This window comes from Dictyostelium discoideum, assembly GCF_000004695.1.
Source record: "Dictyostelium discoideum AX4 chromosome 5 chromosome, whole genome shotgun sequence".
Taxonomy (NCBI): domain Eukaryota; phylum Evosea; class Eumycetozoa; order Dictyosteliales; family Dictyosteliaceae; genus Dictyostelium; species Dictyostelium discoideum.
The window spans coordinates 3937054-3958093 of record NC_007091.3 but is presented as its reverse complement, the minus strand read 5'-3'; the positions used below and the strand labels follow the sequence as shown (position 1 = coordinate 3958093).

Here is a 21040-nt window from a genome sequence, read left to right as displayed (position 1 = left end):
TTTTTTTTTGTTATGTTTTTTTCTTTTTCTTTTTTTTTTTTCTTTTTAAAAAAAAAATATAAAAAATGAATAATAATGATGAAATAATATTTTGGAAAGTTATTAGAAATATTTATTTATTTAAAAAAATATTATCATTTTTAAAATCAGAATTTAGATATGAAAAATATGGATATGATGAAATTAAAGATGTAAAATGGATGATACATAATAAATATTTATTATTATTAAAAGATAAAGTACAAAGAAATGATCAAGATTTAGCATTTTTTAAATGTTCATATTATACAGACAGAAATACAAATAATAATAATCACGATTCAATATTTCAATTGAATGAACCATTAAAATCAGATTATCAATTCTATAAAGATTTATTTAAAAATTATTATAATTATTTTATTGAAGAACAGTTATTAGGAAATTATGATTCTATTGATAATAACAACAATAATAATAATAAATTTGAAATAAAGAAAATTAAAAAAAAACAAATTAAAAATGAAAGAATTGAACAAAAAAGATCATTTTTAGATAGATTAATTAAATTTGAAAATTTAATTGCATATTCCATAATAATTGATGAATTTAAATTACATATACCAACTGATGATGATTTAATAACCTCAATTAATAATTACTCTTTTGAAATTTCAAATTATTTAATTTTTTCAAATGGTGGTAATGAAGAAAAAGTTAAAATAAATAAATCAAATAATGAAAAAATTTGGAAATCAATAATTAATGAATCTTATGATAAAAATAATAATAATAATAATAATAATAATAACAATAGTAATAACAATATTAAAAATAATATTATTAAAATTATAGATAATAGTATTGATTTGAAAATTGATTATTTAATAAATAAGGCTAAAATTGAAATACCTTTAAAATTATTTAAATCAATAGAATATCAAATTAATTATCAAGTTGGTAAATCAAGTTTAAAAACTTTATTAGATTCATGTTTTACAATTTATTATTTAAATTTTAAAATTGATTATTGGGAAAAAATTAAAAATCAATTTTCAAAAAGTGGTGTTTCAACTATAAATGGTTACATGGCAACTGATATAGCAGTAACTCAATATTTAAATGAAGAATATTATTCAATACCATTATCACAACTTGAAATCTATAAAAAGAAATTTCAAGAATTAAATATATTATCAAATAATGTAAATGATATTATTGATTTAACAGATGATGATGATAATGATAAAAATATTGTTAATGAAATGATTTCAAATTTATTAAAAATGATAATACCATTTACAGGCTATTCATTTAATTTTTTAAATTATTTATATTATTTAGTAATTTTTAAAATTAAAAATAAAAATGAAAATTCAATAATTGATAATAATAATAATTTAGAATATTGTAAATTTATAATTAGTAGAGAAGAGAGATTATTAATATTTAGTATAAAATCAAAAAAGTTTTTAAATAAACAAATTTGTATTTTAAATAATATGTTAAAAAATAATGAAAAGAAAATCAATAATTTCGATATTTTATATGATTATTGGGAGGATTTCATTCATTTTGATTCTCATACGGAATTATTAGAGATTTTATCAATGAAATTTATGAAAATTAATTCAAGTTTTATCAATTCTTGGTTTGATATATATTTCTTTCATAAAGTTAAATCAATTGAAATGTTTGACTATTTATATTCAAAAAAGAATCAAGAAACTATTAATTTCAATAGATTATTTTATTCAATCAGTTTATTACGTCATTTCAAGGAAAAGTATCCAATAAATTATGAAAAATCTTTAATTGATTATACAATCATTTATGGTTATTATGAAAATGATAAAATTCAATTCCTAATTGATAACTATGACCAATTTAGAGGGAAATTAATTGAGCATTTAAAAGATAATGGTAGTTCATTAAGATTTTATAATAGAGATCGATTAGATGATGAATTAATTTTAAAAGTGGTTCAAGATCCTGAAAAGTTAAGATGCTTTTTCCGAGAAAGAGGTACTGTCATTTTTAAATACTATTTCGATGATACAATTGATATTTCAAGTGATAGAGGTATACTAGTTAAAGAATTATGTTTTAGACGTGATTTAAAAGCAATTGATAAATTATTATTAACTAAAAGTATTCCATTAATTTCAAAAGTTTTATTATATGCTTCTGGTTGTGGTGCAATTGAAATATTTAAATTTATTTTCAACAATCCAAAACATAAATGGATATTTAATGAAAAAGTTTTCCCTGATGAAATTCAACATTCAAATATTTTTAATTTTTTATTAAATTCAAATGTTAAATGTGATAATATAAGATTTATTAAATATATTTATTAAAAAAAATAAAAAAAAAAAAAGTTAAAATAAAAATAAAAAAAATAATAATCTAAAAAAAGATTCAGTTTCAAATAAAATTTTTACAAAAAATATCTTCAAAGAAATATCTTTTTTTTTTTTAATTTATTTTTTTTTTTTTTTTTTTTTTTTTGAAATAAATTTAATCAGTTGGTGAGTGGGGTTTTTTTTTTTTTTTTTTTTTTTTTTTTATTTTTTTTATTTTACCAGATTATTCATTTACTTTTTAAAAATGATACAAAACAATATTAATAATAAATCAAATAATGAAGAAAAAAATGAAATATTATTTTGGAAAGTAATTAAAAATATATTTTTATTTAAACGTATAACATCATTTTTAAGAGTACACTTTAGATTTGGATATTATGGATATTATGAAATTAAAAGTGTTAAATGGATGATTAAATATAAATATTACTCCTTATTAAAAGAAAAAATTGAAAAAGGTGAAGAAGGATTATCATTCTTTCATTATTATTATCAATGTTTTAAAAGTTCAAAACTTATTGTTTATTCAATATTTAATGTTGATGAACCTTTAAAATCAGATAAATCATTCTATAGATCATTATTTAAGAATTATTATAATTATTTTATAAATGAATTACTATTAAATAAATATGAATGTATTGATAGTGAATTCATTTTACTATCAAGCAACAACAACAACAACAACAATAATAAAAAAGAAAAAGAAAAAGAAATTCAAACAAAAGATCAAAAACAACTATTTATGGATAGATTGATTGATTATGATAATCATGTTGCATATTCAATAATTGTTGAAGATTATGGATTATATAAACCAACTGATGATGATTTCATCTATTCAATTAATCAAGGATCATTTAATATATCACTTTATTTAATATCATCAAACCAAATTATAATTAATAAATCAAATATTGATAAAATTTGGAAATCAATATTATTTCATATTGATACTGTATCAATTGAAATAAATGAAAATAATAATAGTAATAAAATTATAACTTGTTCAGTTAATCCAAAAATTGATTTTTTAATTAATAAATTAAAATTACAACCTCCAAGTTCAAAAATAATAAAATCAGTTACTGATTTTAAACTCAATCATTCGTTTACTGATTTGAAATTAAATGATTTATTAAATTCATGTTTTTCAATTTCATATCTCGGCTTTTCAAAAAATCAATTAAATAATAAGAAAAAATTAATTGAAAAATATAAAATCCCATTTTCAGGTTATATGATACCTGATAAAGTTTCAAATGAATTTTTAACTGAAGATTATTTTTCATTATCAACTGATCAATTACAAGATTATAAAAAGAAATTTGAAGAATTTGAACTATTAGGTAAGTTTATTGGTCAAATTGAAATAAATTGGGAATCAACAACAACAGAAATGATTTCAAATTTATTTAAAATGATTTTACCATTTTTAAATAATTCAAGAAGTTTTTTAATATATGTTTATTATTTAGCTATGATAAAAAAACAAAATAATAATAATAATAATAATAATAATAATAATAATAATAATATCCAATATCCAAAATTTATAATTTCAATGGATGAAAGATCATTAATATTTTTAAATTCAAATATAAATTTAAATAAAAAAATTAAAGTTTTAAATGATATTTTAAATAATTATAGAAATCTAGTTTTAAATGATGGTGGTAGTGAAGATTCATTTCAAATTAGTTTAACATTAAATTCAATTTGGAATGAATTTATTAATTATGATGTAAATAAAGAATTGATGGATATATTATTTCAAAATTTTAAAAAATTTCATTTAACCCCACCTCAAGATTCTTCCCCAAAGTCACCTCAAATGCTAGATTACCTTATTAGTATAAAATATTTCATTATTATTAATTATAGTAATTTTTTTAATAATAATATTGAAATGTTGGGTTACTTTAAATCAATGTATCCATTAGAATATCAAAAATCATTATCAGTATTTAAACTTGGTTATTCAATTTTTTATAATGATACAATTGATTTCGTAATTGAAAATATCACTGATTTCAAAGAGAAATTAATAACCTATTACATTGATCATTCAATAAATATTAATTCTTATAATAATTATCATTCAAATCATTATAATCCAGATACAACAACAACAACTAATAATGATATTAAGGATATTAATAATTTAGATAAGAATGAAAGAGAAAAATGTTTAAGAATTATAAATGATCCATTAAAATTAAAATATTATTTAAAAGAAGGTAGATTAAATCAACTAATTCTATTTAACTATTATGAAAATATTAGTGGTGATGGTGGTAATGGTGATGGTGATAGTGGTTTATTAGATTTATCAGAAATTACAAATGAACACGCAATTATAAATGAAATTTGTTTTAGAACAGATTTAAAATCAATTGAAACTTTTTTATCAACTAAAGATCCTCAAAGAGCAAGATGGGTACTTTATTATGCTTCTCTTCATGGTTCATTACAAGTATTTAAATATATCCATAATAATTCAAATCATCATTGGATTTTCAAAGATATTTCATTACTTCCAAAAGAAATCTATCATAGTTTTATCTTTTCTTTTTTAACTGATATCGTTAAAATTAATTGTAGTTCAATTAAATTTGAAAGATCTTTTATTTAAAAAAAAAAAAAAAAAAAAAAAAAAAAAAAAAAAATAGAAAATAAAAATAAAAATAAAAATAAAAAAATAAAAAATAAATAAAAAAACACTTATTATTGTTAATAAAATATTTTTATATACAATGGTCAGATTTATTCAATTATCATTAAAATAAGTAAAAAAAAATATATAACAACCTCATATTTTTTTTTTTATTTTTTTTTTATTTTTTTTTATTATTTTTCATCTTTTTGTTGTTTTTGTTGTTTTTCTTTTTTACTTCCACCCATGCAACCTGGTGAAGGTGAAATGGTGGATTCATCCCATTTATCAGGTGTTGAACAATGAATTGATAGTGCATGAACACCATTTTTCATTTCATTTTTGAGGGTATCATTAATTAATCTATGTTGAGCTACAACTGATTTACCATTGAATATATCAGATACTATTATAACTTTGAAATGAGTTTCAGATCCACGAGGTACTGAATGCATATAACTTTCATTCACAACATCTAAATGAATTGGTTTAAATTGGTTGCTTAATTTTTCAATTATTGTATTCTTTATTGGTTCACCACCACCATTATTATTATTATTATTATTATTATTATTAACTACAAAATATCTAACTTTAACAGTTTCTATCGATGTTTTAAATAATTGACCATTTATTAAATTCCTAATCATTGCATAAAAAGTGTTTTTAAAAAAAAACAATAAAAAAAAAAAAAAAAAAAAAAAAAAAAAATTGAAAATACACCAAATGTTTATAATAATTTTATGCGAAAAAGTTTTTTTTTTTTTACATAAACTTTTTAATTTATTGTGATTGTTTTTTAAGAAAAAAAATAAAAAAAAAAAAAAAGTGGGAAAATAAATTTAAGAAAATTGGAAAAAATTTAAGAATCGCTGTCCCATAATAATGTGGGTGAAATTGACCATTATTTATCAAAAAACTATTATAAATTTAAACTTCAGAAACACAAAAAAAAAAGTATTATTTTTTTTTAAAACAAAAACCAAATCCAAATGGATAGTCGCAATCACTTTATTTAGTGCAAGACGTATCCATACTTTGATTATTAGCAACCGCAAAAAAACAAAATTTGTTGGTTGAGGCATAATGGTATTCCTCAACCAACTCCCCATTTTAATTTAAAGAAAAAAAAAAATAAATAAATAAATTAAAGATTTTATAAATAAAAGGTTTATTAATTATATATTTTTAAATTTTTATTTTTATTTTAATTTTATTATTAATGAAAACAATTAAAATTTTCATTATTATTTTTATTTAGTTTGAAAATTGTTAAATTTGGTAATATTTTATATAGATTTATTATTTCTATTTAAGTTTATTATTATAAATTCTTATAATTTTCCTTTGTCTCAATTCCAAAATATATATTGTGGATATTTCATCTTTTATAATTAATAAAAAAAAATAATAAAAAAAAATACTTTCATAGAAAAGACCTATTAAAATAAAGAGTATAAAATTACTTGTAGATATGGTATTTAACTTGTGAAAAAAAAAAAAAAAAAAAAAAAAAAAAAAAAAAAAAAAAATTCCTTTTAAAAAATTTATTTAATAGTATTATTTTTTTTTTTTTTTGAACTTAAATCTTTTTTATTTAAGCAAAAGGAATATATGTATTTTTTTTTTTTTATTAGTCAATAAAAAATACTAACTTTTTTTGGTTATTTACAAATAACGGTTAAAAAAAAAAAAAAAAGAATTTTGTTATTAATACCAATTATTCAAAATTTTATTACCATTATAATAAAATCAAATAAACTAAGGTGGGGGGTATAAAAAAAACAAAAATAACACTGTTTATTATTTTTTTTTTTTTTTTATTTTTGTTTGAATTTTGTATGGGGTTTAATGTTTTTGTACCTAAAAAAATGATTTTAAAGATATTTTTCAAAAAACAATAGTGCCAAAATACAAAATTATAAAAATAATATCCAATTTTGGAAAAAAAAAACAATTAAAAATTGGGAAGGGTAAAATGTAATGTTTAATACTGAAAATAATATTTTAAAAAAAAAAAAAGGTCATGTTTTTTTTTTTATTTTTTTTTTTTAATTTGAATTTGTTTGGTTTAAATAATTTTAACTGCATTAGATAAAAATTAAATTTACGAAAATTTTAAAATAATAAATAATAAATAATAATAATTTAATAGAAAAATAAAAATAAAAATAAAAAAAATAAAAAAAAACCACTAACACACACAAATATACCAAACTTTTTTAATAGATTTATTTAAAATTTGAAAAAAAAAAAAAACAAAGCTTTTCAACAATTCTTTATTTATGTCTTTTTATTTTGATTTAAGAAACATTACCCTTTATGACAAAATAACCACATTCACCACACATCCCACACCAAAGTAACCCCCAAAATTAAAAATAGCAACATTAACAATCACACAAAATGGTAATTTATAAATACGATTTTTATTTTATTTGATTAAATAAATATACCCTTATTTATATAATTATATATACATAAATTTTCAAAATATATATATATGTACATTATTTAAAAATAATAAAAATAAAATAAAAAAAATAAGAATAAAAATAAATATTAAAAAAAGGAAAAAATAAAAATATCAAATAAAAAGCTGATTTATTTAAAATTATTTATTATTTGTTTAAAATAATATAAATATATACATACTCACCAACAAATTAAATATATTAAAATAAAATATTTTAAATAAAAATTAAAAAAATTATACCCTTTTCATAAAATTAAAAAATAACAATAAAAAAAAAAAAAAAAAAAAACTATAAAAAGATAAAAAAAAAAAAAATAAAAAATAAAAAAAAAAAAGAAAAGATGGTATCCAATCTATTAAAAGGATTAATCCTTTTTAGCTTATTTATATCTTTTTTAAATGGTAATGTTTAAATTTTTAAATCTAATAAATTTTTTATAACAATAATATAATAAAAAAAAAGATATATATATTTTTTTTTTTTTTTTTTTTTTAAAGATTTACTTTAAAATAATAATATCTAAAAAAATAAAAATAAATTAAACTAATTTTAAAATTTTAATTTTTTTTTTTTAAAAAAAAAAGGTGATGATAAAATATTCCCAGTTACAATTAGGGATTTATCACCAATGACAAATCCAGATTTTGAAATTAAAAATAATAATACATTAGTTAAAGGAATTGTAAAATCTAAACTTAATCATAGTGATAGATCACCAGTCTATTGTTGTGGTGATAATCATGCTCCATCAAATGATGCATATAATTTCGTAGTTCATAATCAAAGTACATTTCATAGCTGGTTTCATGATGTTCCAGGTGTAAATGTACCAGTATTAAGTAAATTAGTATTTAAACAAAACCAAACTGATCCAAGAGTATTCTATTATGAAACTCCATCATTCTTTCCAATTGATGATTTAGGTTTTAAAGATCCAAATTATAAAGGTAAAAAAATTAATGAACCAAATTATATGTCAAAAGATAAATTTGCCCATAATTACCATTTTTGTTTAGAAATGCATGCTTCTTTCTTTTATATTGGTGGTGAAGAATTTAATTTTAAAGGTGATGATGATGTTTGGTAAGTTGTTGTTGTCGTTGTTATTATTTATTTAATTTAATTTTTATTTTATACTAATTAATAATTTAATAATAATAATTAAGGGTATTTATTAATGATGATTTAGTAATTGATTTGGGTGCACCACATACAGCAGAATCAGCAAGTGTTGATCTTGATAAACTTGGTTTAATAAAAGGTAAAAGTTATAATTTTGATTTCTTTTATTGTGAAAGACATACAACTGAATCTTATATTCATATTTCAACAAGTATTGATTTAGAATGCAAAGTAAGTATAATAATAATATTTGTATTTAATTAATTAAATTTTATTAATTTTTTTTTTTTTTTTTTTTTTTTTTTTTTAATTAATTTGAAAAAAGTGGAAAGATTATTGTGGAGTTTGTGAAGGTACTGGAAAATGTTGTGATGTTTCACAATGTACTGGAAGTTTATCACCATGTGGTAGTTGGGAATGTCCACCACCAAATATTGGTACAAAAGAATGGAAATATAATTGTATTATGAAAGAACCAAATTGTACATTATTGGATACAATGTGTACAAGTTATGAATGTAATGCAATTTCAAAAACTTGTGAACCAAGAGAGAATGTTGATCCATGTGCATATACTAATAGTTGTGAAAAGAAAGTTTGTAGTGAAGAATTGGGAGGTTGTTATGAAGTTGAAAAAAAATGTTACTCTGAGGCATTCTCTGATCCAACATGTTATGAACTTCCATGTGTAAATGGTACTTGCACAGTTAATAGGTTATGTGATATACCAGATAAATGTATAATTAGTACTTGTATCGAAGGTAATGGTTGTTCACATTTAAAGAAACAATGCTCAGATAAGGATTATTGTACAATTGATAGTTGTTCAAGTATCACTGGTGAATGCTTTTTCGATAGGGTAAAAGACTGTCAACCATGTAATGAAACACTCTGTGCCACTGATGAAAGTAATCTTTGTGTGCGTACAGAGTGTAATCCTTATGATAATTCCACATGTAATGAAATTAAATTGGTGGATTGTGATGATGGCAATCTCTGTACCAATGATATTTGTGATCCAGCCACTGGAAAATGTTCAAACTTACCAGTGGTTTGTGAGATTAAAGATGCTTGTAACAAACCACAATGTGATATGGTCACTGGTAAATGCATTGTCACCGATAATTGTAATGACAATAACATATGCAGTGACGATAGTTGCTCATTGGATGGCACATGTATTCACACTAAAAAGAATTGTGATGATGGAAATAAATGTACAAATGATTTTTGTAAAGTTGATATTGGCTGCGTTCATAGTAATATCACTTGTGAATCAAGTTCAGTTTGTATGGTTGCAAGTTGTGATTCGAATAAAGGTTGTATTGAATCACCAATAGTCTGTCCATCAAGTGCATTTTGTTTAGTGGCTCAATGTGATGTAGGTTATGGTGGTTGTAATCAATATGATAAAGTTTGTATACCTGATGATCCTCATTGTCAATATGGTATTTGTGATAACTCAACTAAAAAATGTACATTTAAAGATTTCGATCCACTTCCATTCAGATGTCAATCTGTGGCTGTAAAAGCAGGTGTTATTGGTGGTGCTGCAATTGCTGGTGTAGTTGTTGGTGGTGCCGTTGCACTTGGTTTAGCTTTATTTGGTGCTAAAGCTGGTTATAATCATTGGATGTCTTTGAAAAATAATCAGATGGCAACCTCATCTGTAAATCCATTATATGAACCATCACCACATCAAGGTACAAATCCACTTTGGGAAGCTCCTCCAACATAAAAAAAAAAAAATAATAATAATAATAATAAAGTGTTGGAAATACAATCAATCGATTACTTATGATTTATTTTTGAATACAATTAAAACAATAGTAATAATAATAATAATAATAATAATAAAAAAATAAAAAAAAATAAATAAAAAACTGAAATTTTAGAGATATTAAATATGATATTTTAAAAATAAAAATAAAAAAAACAATAATAATAATAATAATAAAAAAGGAAAATAAATAATAGTTTTTATTGAAAAAAAAAAAAAAAAAAAAAAAAAAAAAAAAAACCTAAGTTTGGCATTGAAATTTAAAAAAAAAAAAAAAAAACCAAAATTAAAAAAAATTAATTAAAAAAAAAAAATAAAAATAAAAAAAAAAATCGAGTATAGAAAATTTGTTCGTTATCTTGAAAAAAAAAAAAAAATTGAAAAATTCCACACAAAAAATTTTCCCTCGGTTCAATTTTTTTTTTTTTTTTTTAGGTTTTGTTTTTTTTGTTTGTTATCAGTTTTCGTTGTATACATAAATAATGTCAAAAGGTAGGGGCAACTTTATCTCTTTTTTTATATTTTAATCCATGCTCTATCCTTTTTCTTTTTTATATTGGATGATAATGATGAATGATGAATGATTGGATTAAAGATGAACAATAGCAGTGAAAATAATAATAGAATCATCATATATCATGAATCAATTATCAACAATCAATCAATCATTCATCACAATCTATATTCAATCCTCAATAATATCACGAACCTATGACTAACATCTATTCAAAATAATAGCACAAGCCGTCGGTAGTAACTACAGAGTATCACTCGGTCTTCCAGTTGGTGCTGTCATGAACAGTGCTGATAATTCTGGTGCCAAAAATTTATACGTCATTGCCGTCAAAGGTATCAAAGGTCGTTTAAATAGGTATGTAATATAATAAAACAAACAACAATAATATGAACAAATGAAACAAAAACTAACCAAAATTTTAGATTACCATCCGCAGGTGTTGGTGATATGGTCATGGCTACCGTCAAAAAGGGTAAACCAGAATTAAGAAAGAAAGGTATTTAGATTTTTTAGCATAGTTTTAAAGTTTTTATTTAGAACGAGGAAATACAATGGATATTAATAGTAATTTTTCATTTTTTTTTAAAAATAATTTTAGTTTGCACTGGTTTAGTTGTCAGACAAAGAAAACACTGGAAGAGAAAGGATGGTGTTTACATCTATTTCGAAGATAACGCTGGTGTTATGTGTAATCCAAAAGGTGAAGTCAAAGGTAACATTCTCGGACCAGTCGCCAAGGAATGCTCCGATTTATGGCCAAAGGTTGCCACCAATGCCGGTACCATTGTTTAAATAAATACACATAAAGTTAAAACAATATAAAAAAAAAAAAAAAATTAAAACTATAAATACCGACTTTTATTATTTTATTACTATTTTTATTTTAAGTTTAAATTAATTTATTTATTATTATTTTATCTATTAAATTATATATCTATTTGAAGGTGAAGAGAATGGTGAAGAAATATTTGAAACTACAGTATCATCATCATAGTAACTATTTAATAAAGATTCTGATGATGATAAAAGTGGTGTTAAAGAATCATCTCTTTCAAAATCATCATCATCCTCATCATTAGCACCATTAATATTGATATTTTTTGATTTAATCATTCTTGTCTTTTTTGGAGAATCAAATTGTTTCTTACTGTCAAAATTATTTCTATTTTGTTTTTTAGGTTTTGAATAAATTACCATTGATGTAATAAATGCAATTGATAATAATAAACCAATTATAGTAAATAAAATTGATAAAATGAATGAAGAATTTCTATATAAAAAAAAAAAAAAAAAAAAAAAAAAGAGTTAGTATATTATTATTTATTAAAATATATATATAATTAAATTTAAATTTATAATTACATTATATCAATACAAATTATATCTTTTGTTGATTTAAAAGTATTTTGAGTTATTTTACAATTTAAAATATCTTTTGCATCTCTTGATAAATTAACAAGGTCATCTAATTTTGATTGAATTTTACTGATAGTTGAATTTGAATAATGACGTGATTTAGCTCTTTCTAGGGAATTTTGAGTGGATTCAATTTTATCATCCAACATACCATAGATGAAATTAAAGTCATCCTTTCCTGTACAATTTAAAAAGAAATAAATGTATGGATTAATTGATTCTGGTGCATATTGGTTAATGATTGTATCCATGTTTGGACAGATATCAGAGATAACTACACCCATTGGTACATGAGTTGAAGGTACGATCCAAACACCAATACATGTAATGAAAATACCAATAATGAAGAACAAAGCCAATACCCATTTTAATCGAATTATAATTGATAATAAACCTAATGAAATCACAGCAAATAATGATAGAATCAATATGAAAATGAATTGGTATCTGTAATATTCATATTCACGTATATACTCTTTTGTCTCTTCGGTAGCATTCAATATTTGTTTGGTAGTTGATACTATCTCCATTGCATCATATGGTATTGAAGTGATTGGTTCACATTCTTTAACAATTCTATTTTCAACTTCAACTCTATTTTTAAGATGTGATTCTAAATTATCAATTGATATTGTTATTGATTGATCTAAATCTTTATTTACAAATATTGAAATAAATAAAAATGAGCTTTTTTTTAAAAAAAAAAATAAAAGTGTTAAAATTTTAATTTTATATTTTATAATAAATAAAAAAATTTAATAAATTAAATATTTACCAAACTGATAACAATAAAATTAAAGTAATAACAGTTGAACATATATATTTAATTGATGATTTGTTATTATTATTATAATTATTATTTTTATAATGGTATTTACTATTTGGATTTCCTAATAAAAGATGATAGGAATTATTTGATTTATTCTTTCTCCATTTATGAATTTTTATAGATAGTTTAATTAATAAACAAATTAAACTTGTAAAAATTGTAATTATAATAATTAATTCAAATGGTGAACCTGTTAAAATAATTGACTAATTTAAAAAAAAAAAAAAAAAAAAAAAAAAAAAAAAAAAAAAAAAATAATTAATAAATTATAAATATTAATATTAATTTTAATTTTTAAAAATTAAAATGATTACCTCTATATATGTTTTATTTTTTGGTGAGAAATTATTATCAACTTTTATACCATTGAATGAATACCTTGGTAATTTTGAATATAAATTAATTATTTTATTTGATAAATCAACAGATGATAATGATTTTATTGATAAATTAACTTCAACCATATTCTCTTGGCTATTTGAATTTGATGATAATTCTAATAATTCATTTTTATTATTATTGTTATTACTACTATTATTAATTTCAATAGAATTTATATTATTAATTAAGTTGAAAATTAATATAATTAAAATAATTGATACATTTTTAAAAAATTTCATTTAATATTATAATTTTAATTATTATTTAAAATTTTAATTATATAAATACAAATATATAAATATTAAATATGGTAATATTAAATTTATAAAAATAAAAAAAAAAATAAAAATAATAATTGAAATTATAAAAAAAAAAACAAAATAAAATTAAAAAATAAAAAATAATAATTTAATAAACCAATTTTGGGGAAGGTTTATTACGTAAAAAATTTATTGTGATAAAAAAAATAAAAAAATAATATTAAAAAAAAAAAAAATTAAAAAAAAGCAATTGTTATTTGTTTTTATTTAACATAATTAATTCTTGAAAAAATATAAAAAAATACAAAAAATAAAAAAAATAAAAAAAAAATTAATATGATTAGGGGTCGTTGTTGGAATTGTTTTTTTTTTTTTTTATTATTTTAAATAAAAAAGTATAAATAACTCACACTCCCACCAACAGATCCAAACAAAAAAAAAAAAAAATAAAATAAAAAAATATAAAAATAAAAAAATAAAAATAAATATATGTGTTTAAGTTATTTTTTTTATTTTTATATTTTTTTTTCTCGAATATATACTATTTTTATTAATTTTTTTTTTTTTTTTTTTTTTTTTCCAAAAGATATAAAACCAAAAAAAAGATTTTAAAAAAAGGTAAAAACCGTTAAATCTTAAAAATGAAAATATTAAAATAGTTATTAAAAAAAAAAAAAAAAAAAAAAAAAAAAAAAAATTTATTTATGGAAAATCAAGGAAAATTTTAAGGAATTTTAATTTTTAATTTTTTAATTTTTTTTTTTTAAAAAACCCCCAAAAATTAAAAAAAAAAAAAAAAAATTTTTCCGTTTTTTAATGGTTTTTTAACTTTTTTTTTTGGACGGAAATTAATGGGGGAAAATTAAAAAAAAGGAACCTTTTGGGGTTTTATAAAAATATATATATTTTAAACCATATATGTATATATAATTTAATTATTAAAAAAAAAAAAAAAAAAAAAATACTTATATTTTTTTAATTTTTTTATTTTTTTTTTTCAAATGAAATTACCAATTTTAATCAAATCAAATTAAATTAAAAATATATATAAATATAGTAAAAACATCAAAAAATTTATTATTAAATAATAATAATATAAATGTAAAATTATTTAAAAGAGGATTTGCTACACAAGAGGCAAAAGTTGCAGCAGTTATTGCACATTCAGATAAGAGAGAAGCAGAAAGATTAGAGAGAAAAAAGAGAGCAATTGAGAATTCAAAGAAAGAAGATTCAAGAAGTAATGGATCGAAATTATTAGAGAAATTTAAAGTACCTAGAATCATTGATTTACAAGATCCAGATATCCAAAAAGAGGATCCCTCAATCGCAAGAAATATGGAATTCGCCAGAAAAAGAGTTGAAGAACGTGCTTTGAATACACCAAAAGCATCCAACCCAAAATACCAAGACCAATACAAATACACCTCTGGTGTCATCATTGAAAGATTCCCATCACTTAATCCACTACCAAACGAAATTGAGAAAACCTATATGGAAACTTATGAACGTTTACAAGAGATCGTTCGTAGGGATCCAATTCGTTTCGTTTCAATTGTTGAGGATTTACCAGAATTTAAAGAGCAACAACGTGAAAAGAATGAAGATAACCTTCAAGATGAATTTGAAGAGGATTTCTCAAACTATACTCCAGAACCAAGAGAAACTGAAGCTGATCTCAAAAATGATAGAAAATCATTAGATAGAAAATTAGATAAATCTTTATACCTCATCATTAATAAATCTGGTTCAAGATATGATTGGCAATTCCCTTCAACAAATTGGATTAATGGTGAATCAATGAAAAATGTATGTTTAATAATATAATAATAATAATAATAATATATAATAATATATATTAATTTTTTATTTTTTTATTTTTTTTTTTTTATTTTTTTTTTTTAAAAAAAATAGTGTGCAGAAAGATCATTAAGAGATAGTTTAGGATCAAATTGGAAATATTTCATTCCATCACAAGCACCATGTGGTGTTTATAAATATAATGTTGATGATGATATTCAAGAATTAATTAAAGCACAAGGCATTAAAGAATTCTTCTATAGAGCTCATTACTTTGGTGGTGATTTCCAAATTAATCCAAAGATCGTTAAAGATTATTTATGGGTAACAAAAGATGAATTACAAGAATATTTCGATGAAGATTATTATAATGAAACTGTTAAATTAATTTTTGATGATTGTTTTTATGCTTATATTAAATAAATAAATAAAAAAAAAATAATGATAAATAAAAAAAAAAAAAAAAATATATAATAAAAAAAAAAAGAAATTGAAAAATAAAAAAAAAAAAAAAAAAAGTTTTATTTATATTATATTATATGATAATCAGTATTAAAATAACTTATTTTTCCCATTTTTTTTTTTTTCTATTATTTTTTTTATTATATAAATATTTATTATATAAAAAAAAAAAAAAAAAAAAGTTTAAATAAAAAAAAAGTTCAATCATTATTTAGTAATAAATATGAATTAAAAATAGATAAAAGTTCATTGGAAATTGATTTGGTTTTAAGAAATGAATTATTAAGCGGTAAATGGAAAAAAAAAAAAATAAATAAAAAAAATAATTTTAAAAAATTATAATTATAAAAATTATTATATTTGGTAAAAATAACCAAAATAAGTTTTTTTAAGATCTTTGATATCTATTTTATTTTATTTTTTTTATTTGGAAATAATATTTTTAATAGTTATGACATAATAATTATTGTTTAGTTTTTTTTTTTTTTTAATCCGATTGAAATAATAAATTTTATTTTTAATTTTTTTTTTTTTTTTTTTTTTTTTTGATATTGGGAATTATATAATTGGATTGCTGACAAACACAAAAAAAAAAAAAAAAAAGATTTAAAAGTACAGATTTGGATTAACACACATTTTATAAAATATTATTTTTTTTATTTTTTTTATTTTTTTTCCTGCTTTGGTTAAAAAAATAATTGGGTGGGTGGATATTTTTTTTTTTTTAAAATAATTTAAGAAAACTTTTTTACGATCCATATTTATCCAGCTTAATATTATTAATTTATTTATTTATTTATATTTATTTTAAAAAATAAAAAAAACATTTAAAAAAATAAAAAAAAAAAAAAAAAAAAAAAAAGATAAAATAAATTTAATAATTTAAAAAACATACATCATTTTTATTTATAAATAAAATTAAATTGGAAAACTTAAAAAAATAAAAAAATTAGATTTATAAAAAAAAAAAAAAAAAAAAAAAAAAAATGAAAAAAACATTTTATTCTTTTTTAGTGGTAGTTATAATTTCAATTATTGTGAAAGTATCTATTAATCAACCAGCTTCAAATAATTGTATAGAATTTCCTAATGTTTGCAATATTGAACAAACTTGTGTAATTCAAAATTCAACAGAATATTCTTGTTCAAGTATGTAATTATTATTTTTTTTTTTTATTTAATAATTAATTTTTAAAAGAAATTACAAAACCATATTAATTTTATTAAAATTTTTTTTTTTTTTTTAAAAAAAAATAATAAGGAATTGCCGAAATTCCAATTTCATATCATCAAGTATCAGTAAATACTCATGAAAATGGTGTAAAATCATATCAATACGATGTTACCTTTATTAATAATTCAAAAAATAAATTAAAAAATGTTAGAATTTCAACAGAATGTAACTTATATTTAAAAGATGGTATTACATCTTTTTGGAATGTTGATAGATTCCCAAATGGTGATTTAATAATTAAAGAAGATCAAATAATATATCCAAATCAAATGTATAGTTTTGGGTAAATATATATTTTTAATATAAATATAAATATATATGTATATTTAATTTTAAAAATACTAACCCTTTTTTATTTATTTATTTATTTATTTGGAAAAAAAAAAAGCTTCATTCTTAAAAACGAAATTACACCAACAACTTTAAAATTAAAAGCAATAGAAATTATTCAATAAATAAATAAATAAATAAAAAATTTTTTTTTTAAAAATATTTTATTAGAAAACTACATATATGTAGTTTTATTTATTTTATTAGAAAACTACATATATATAGTTTTTTATTTTATTTTTTATTTTTTATTTTTTATTTTTTTATTTTTTAAATAAATATTTTAAGTTTTTTTTTTTTTTTTTTTTTTCTAATTTTTATTATTATTATTATTATTATTATTTTTATTATTATTATTTAATTATTTAATTATTTGTTATTTCTTTTATTTTTTTTTTATTTTTTTTATTATTTAGTTTTTAATATTATTTTTTAAAAGAAACTGAAATTGTTTTACCACCAACTTGAACACCATTAATTGAATTAATAGCTGAATAGGAATCAGCCAAACTAACCATTCTAACGAAACCATAACCTCTACAAACTTGAGTGGTTTGATCACGAACTATTTTAACACTTGCAATTGCGCCACAAGGTGAAAATAATCTATATAAAAGTGAATCATCAGCATCACTTGGTAAATTGTAAACATATAAATTGGTTGGATCAGTTCCTGGATTCTTTCCACCAGGTGGTGGTTGTGATGAAGACCCAATCATTGAATTTGGTAAACTATTCATTGTTGGCATATTTTGATAAAATGGATACATCATTGCACCTGATGAATTCATCATTTGCTGTTGTTGTTGTTGCTGTTGTTGTTGTTGTTGTGGGTATGGTGAAAATCTCATATTTTGTCTAACTTGTTTTTGTTGTAATTTTTGTCTTTCTAAAATAAATGATTTGATTTTTTAATTAATTCATTCATTGAATATCAATATTAATTAATAGGTAAGTTTATTTATTATTATTATTACTTACTTTGTTTCTTTTCATCCTCATTATCAGCGAATCTTACGATTAAAGGTTTTTCAGGATCTTGTAAAATGAAACCATTTAAGGATTTAACAGCATTGATTGCAGATTGTGTATCGATATATCTAACTAAACCTTGACCTCTACTTGCATTTGTAGTGATATCAATTAACAGTTTTGATTCTACAACTTCACCATATGCTGAAAACAATTCTGATAATTGATTTTTATCAAATTCTATTGGTAATCCTCTAATGAAAACGTTATTACTTATTTTCTGTTCATCTATATTATTGGTATTATTATTATTACTATTATTATTATTATTATTATTATTATTATCATCATCATTATTATTATTACTATTATTTGTATTATTACTATTTGGATCAGAGTTTGCAAATCTAACTAAAAGTGTTTTATTTTCAACTTTTGCACCATTCATTGAATTGATTGCATATTGTGCACTTGCAACATCTTTAAACTTTACAAAACCAAATCCTCTACTTAATCCAGTATTTAAATCTACCATCACTCTACAACTATCTATCTCTCCAAATGCTGAAAATATTGAACGTAATGTATCACTTGTATAAGTTGCTGGTAAAAAACTAATAAATAAATTACCTGAATTTGCGCTATTACTACTTGTTGATGTTGATGTTTGTGTCATTGTTGTTGTTGTTGTTGTTGTTGTTGTTGGTGGTGGTGGTGTAGTTACTACTGCCGGTGTTGGTATTGGTGTTGGGGTTGTTGTGGCTTCAATTGAATCTGTATCTGTATTTGTATTTGTATTTGTATTTGTGTTTGTATTTGTATCTATATCTGTATTTGTGTTTGTATTTGTATTTGTATTTTGTGTATCTATATCTGTATCTGTATTTATGTTTGAAGTTGGCGACGAATTTGGTGTTGTCGACATTTTTTATTTTCTGTTTTTATTTTGTTTTTTTTTTTTTTAAAAAAAATTTTATTTTTTATTTTATTTTATTTTTTATTTTATTTTATTTTATTTTTTTTAAAATAAAATAAATAAAAAAAAAATAATTAATTATTTGCCTTTTGTGTTAATTATTTTTTTAATTATTTTTAATTTTTTTTTTTTTTTTTTTTTTTTTTTTTGTTTTACAATAATGTTTGGCAAATCTTAGAAATCGAGAATTATTTTTAATATTGAAAAAAAAGAGTCCATTCAAAGATTTGTTTTTATCATGTTTCGAAAAAAAAAAAAAAAAAAAAAAATTTTCAAAAAAAAAAGTTGCGACTTCGAGAAAAAAAAAAAAAAAAAAAAAAAAAAAAAAAAAAAAAAATTTGTTTTCGATTTTTTTACGATCACCCAAACTGTTTAACGATCATTTATTAATATTATTATTTTTTTTTTTTTTATTTTAATTAAAAGTAATTACAATAAAAAAAAAATAAATATTATTATTAATATTATTATTATTAAATTTATAAAAAAATAAAAAAAAAAAAAAATAAAAAAATAAAAATAAAAATAAAAATTAAAAAAAAGGTAATCAAAAAAAAAAAAAAAAAGTTGGTTTTTTTATTTTTTTTCTTTTTTAATAAATGATTGAATTGTTTGAATTGATGATTTGTTTAAAGTTTTACTGAATCCTCTTCTTTGTGAAACGTAATTTATTAAAACTGATTCACATATATCATTGGAGAAAACGTTACTTGAAATTTTTCCCATAACACATACAGTGTAGACAATTGGATACTTTGAGTTTGAATCTTTAACTATACCATAAGAGTTTATTAAGGCTTTGATTTTTTCAGTATCTACATTAACATCAGCTCTAGCACCACCAATATTCTTTATAAATAGTATAAGAGAATTCTTTTTAAATTCTGTAGGATCACTTGGTAATTTTTCAACCAAACAATCTTTTAAGGCTTTTTGAAACAATTCACACATTTTTTCCATCAAACTATCATCTGTCAAGTACACTGTGAAATTTGGTAGTTGTGGTGGTGGTAATAGTGGTGGTGATGGTGGTGATGATGCTGATGATGCATTTGATTGCAATGGTAGTAATTTTAGTTCAAGCTGTTGTTGTAATTGTTGTTGTTGTTGTTGTTGAGGAACTGATCCAAATGAAGGAATACATACACTAGATGATGGCGATGGTAAGGGTGAGGGTGATGGTGATGTGGATATAGATGAAGATGAAGATGATAATGATGATGGTGTGGTGGTGGCGGTGGTGGTGGTATCACAATTTGTTGATAATTTTTCATTTTCATTTTTTAATGTTTCAATCTTTTTTTTTAAAAAGGTTACATTCATTTTTTCCTCTCCCAATTGTTTTTGTGAATCATTATATTTTATTACTAATTTATTGATTTCTTCAATTCTTGCTTCATGGAATCCAAAAATTGATTTTTCATAATTTTCTTTTGATTCTTTATTGACCTTTTCAAGTTCCACATACCTTTTTTTAATA

At 20.1% G+C, this 21040-nt stretch overlaps 10 protein-coding genes across 10 annotated transcripts in view; 6 read left to right on the top strand and 4 right to left on the bottom strand.

Moving 5' to 3' along the window:
• Positions 1–65: 65 nt before the first annotated feature.
• Positions 66–2339, top strand: DDB_G0290323 (hypothetical protein; the record flags this gene model as incomplete). The annotated part of the gene is made up of 1 exon (XM_630709.1): positions 66–2339. One exon carries the CDS (start codon positions 66–68, stop codon positions 2337–2339), a length of 2274 nt encoding a protein of 757 aa, XP_635801.1.
• A 250-nt stretch (positions 2340–2589) lies between these two features.
• On the top strand, positions 2590–4983 carry DDB_G0290321 (hypothetical protein; the record flags this gene model as incomplete). The annotated part of the gene is made up of 1 exon (XM_630708.1): positions 2590–4983. The coding sequence occupies one exon, from the start codon at positions 2590–2592 to the stop codon at positions 4981–4983; it is 2394 nt and encodes a 797-aa protein (XP_635800.1).
• A 215-nt stretch (positions 4984–5198) lies between these two features.
• DDB_G0290319 (bolA family protein) lies at positions 5199–5654 on the bottom strand (the record flags this gene model as incomplete). Its single annotated transcript, XM_630707.1, has 1 exon — positions 5199–5654. The coding sequence occupies one exon, from the start codon at positions 5652–5654 to the stop codon at positions 5199–5201; it is 456 nt and encodes a 151-aa protein (XP_635799.1).
• Positions 5655–7821: 2167 nt separating this feature from the next.
• On the top strand, positions 7822–10341 carry psiJ (PA14 domain-containing protein; the record flags this gene model as incomplete). Its single annotated transcript, XM_630706.1, has 4 exons — positions 7822–7882; positions 8066–8564; positions 8648–8834; positions 8929–10341. 4 exons carry the CDS (start codon positions 7822–7824, stop codon positions 10339–10341), a joined length of 2160 nt encoding a protein of 719 aa, XP_635798.1.
• A 524-nt stretch (positions 10342–10865) lies between these two features.
• Positions 10866–11692, top strand: rpl23 (S60 ribosomal protein L23; the record flags this gene model as incomplete). The annotated part of the gene is made up of 4 exons (XM_630705.1): positions 10866–10875; positions 11122–11254; positions 11323–11396; positions 11499–11692. The coding sequence occupies 4 exons, from the start codon at positions 10866–10868 to the stop codon at positions 11690–11692; spliced, it is 411 nt and encodes a 136-aa protein (XP_635797.1).
• Positions 11693–11821: 129 nt separating this feature from the next.
• On the bottom strand, positions 11822–13765 carry DDB_G0290313 (hypothetical protein; the record flags this gene model as incomplete). Its single annotated transcript, XM_630704.1, has 4 exons — positions 11822–12170; positions 12263–13003; positions 13092–13351; positions 13460–13765. 4 exons carry the CDS (start codon positions 13763–13765, stop codon positions 11822–11824), a joined length of 1656 nt encoding a protein of 551 aa, XP_635796.1.
• Positions 13766–14122: 357 nt separating this feature from the next.
• Positions 14123–16009, top strand: DDB_G0290311 (hypothetical protein; the record flags this gene model as incomplete). The annotated part of the gene is made up of 3 exons (XM_630703.1): positions 14123–14147; positions 14844–15595; positions 15701–16009. 3 exons carry the CDS (start codon positions 14123–14125, stop codon positions 16007–16009), a joined length of 1086 nt encoding a protein of 361 aa, XP_635795.1.
• A 1025-nt stretch (positions 16010–17034) lies between these two features.
• On the top strand, positions 17035–17737 carry DDB_G0290309 (hypothetical protein; the record flags this gene model as incomplete). Its single annotated transcript, XM_630702.1, has 3 exons — positions 17035–17197; positions 17310–17565; positions 17671–17737. 3 exons carry the CDS (start codon positions 17035–17037, stop codon positions 17735–17737), a joined length of 486 nt encoding a protein of 161 aa, XP_635794.1.
• A 300-nt stretch (positions 17738–18037) lies between these two features.
• DDB_G0290307 (RNA-binding region RNP-1 domain-containing protein) lies at positions 18038–19509 on the bottom strand (the record flags this gene model as incomplete). The annotated part of the gene is made up of 2 exons (XM_630701.1): positions 18038–18501; positions 18594–19509. The coding sequence occupies 2 exons, from the start codon at positions 19507–19509 to the stop codon at positions 18038–18040; spliced, it is 1380 nt and encodes a 459-aa protein (XP_635793.1).
• A 627-nt stretch (positions 19510–20136) lies between these two features.
• Positions 20137–21040, bottom strand: part of DDB_G0290305 (hypothetical protein) — a gene marked incomplete at both ends in the record, with an annotated part of 1716 nt that continues 812 nt past the window's right edge. The window contains one exon of the mRNA XM_630700.1: positions 20137–21040. This exon is cut by the window's right edge and continues 812 nt beyond it. Coding sequence (XP_635792.1) covers positions 20137–21040 — 904 coding nt within the window.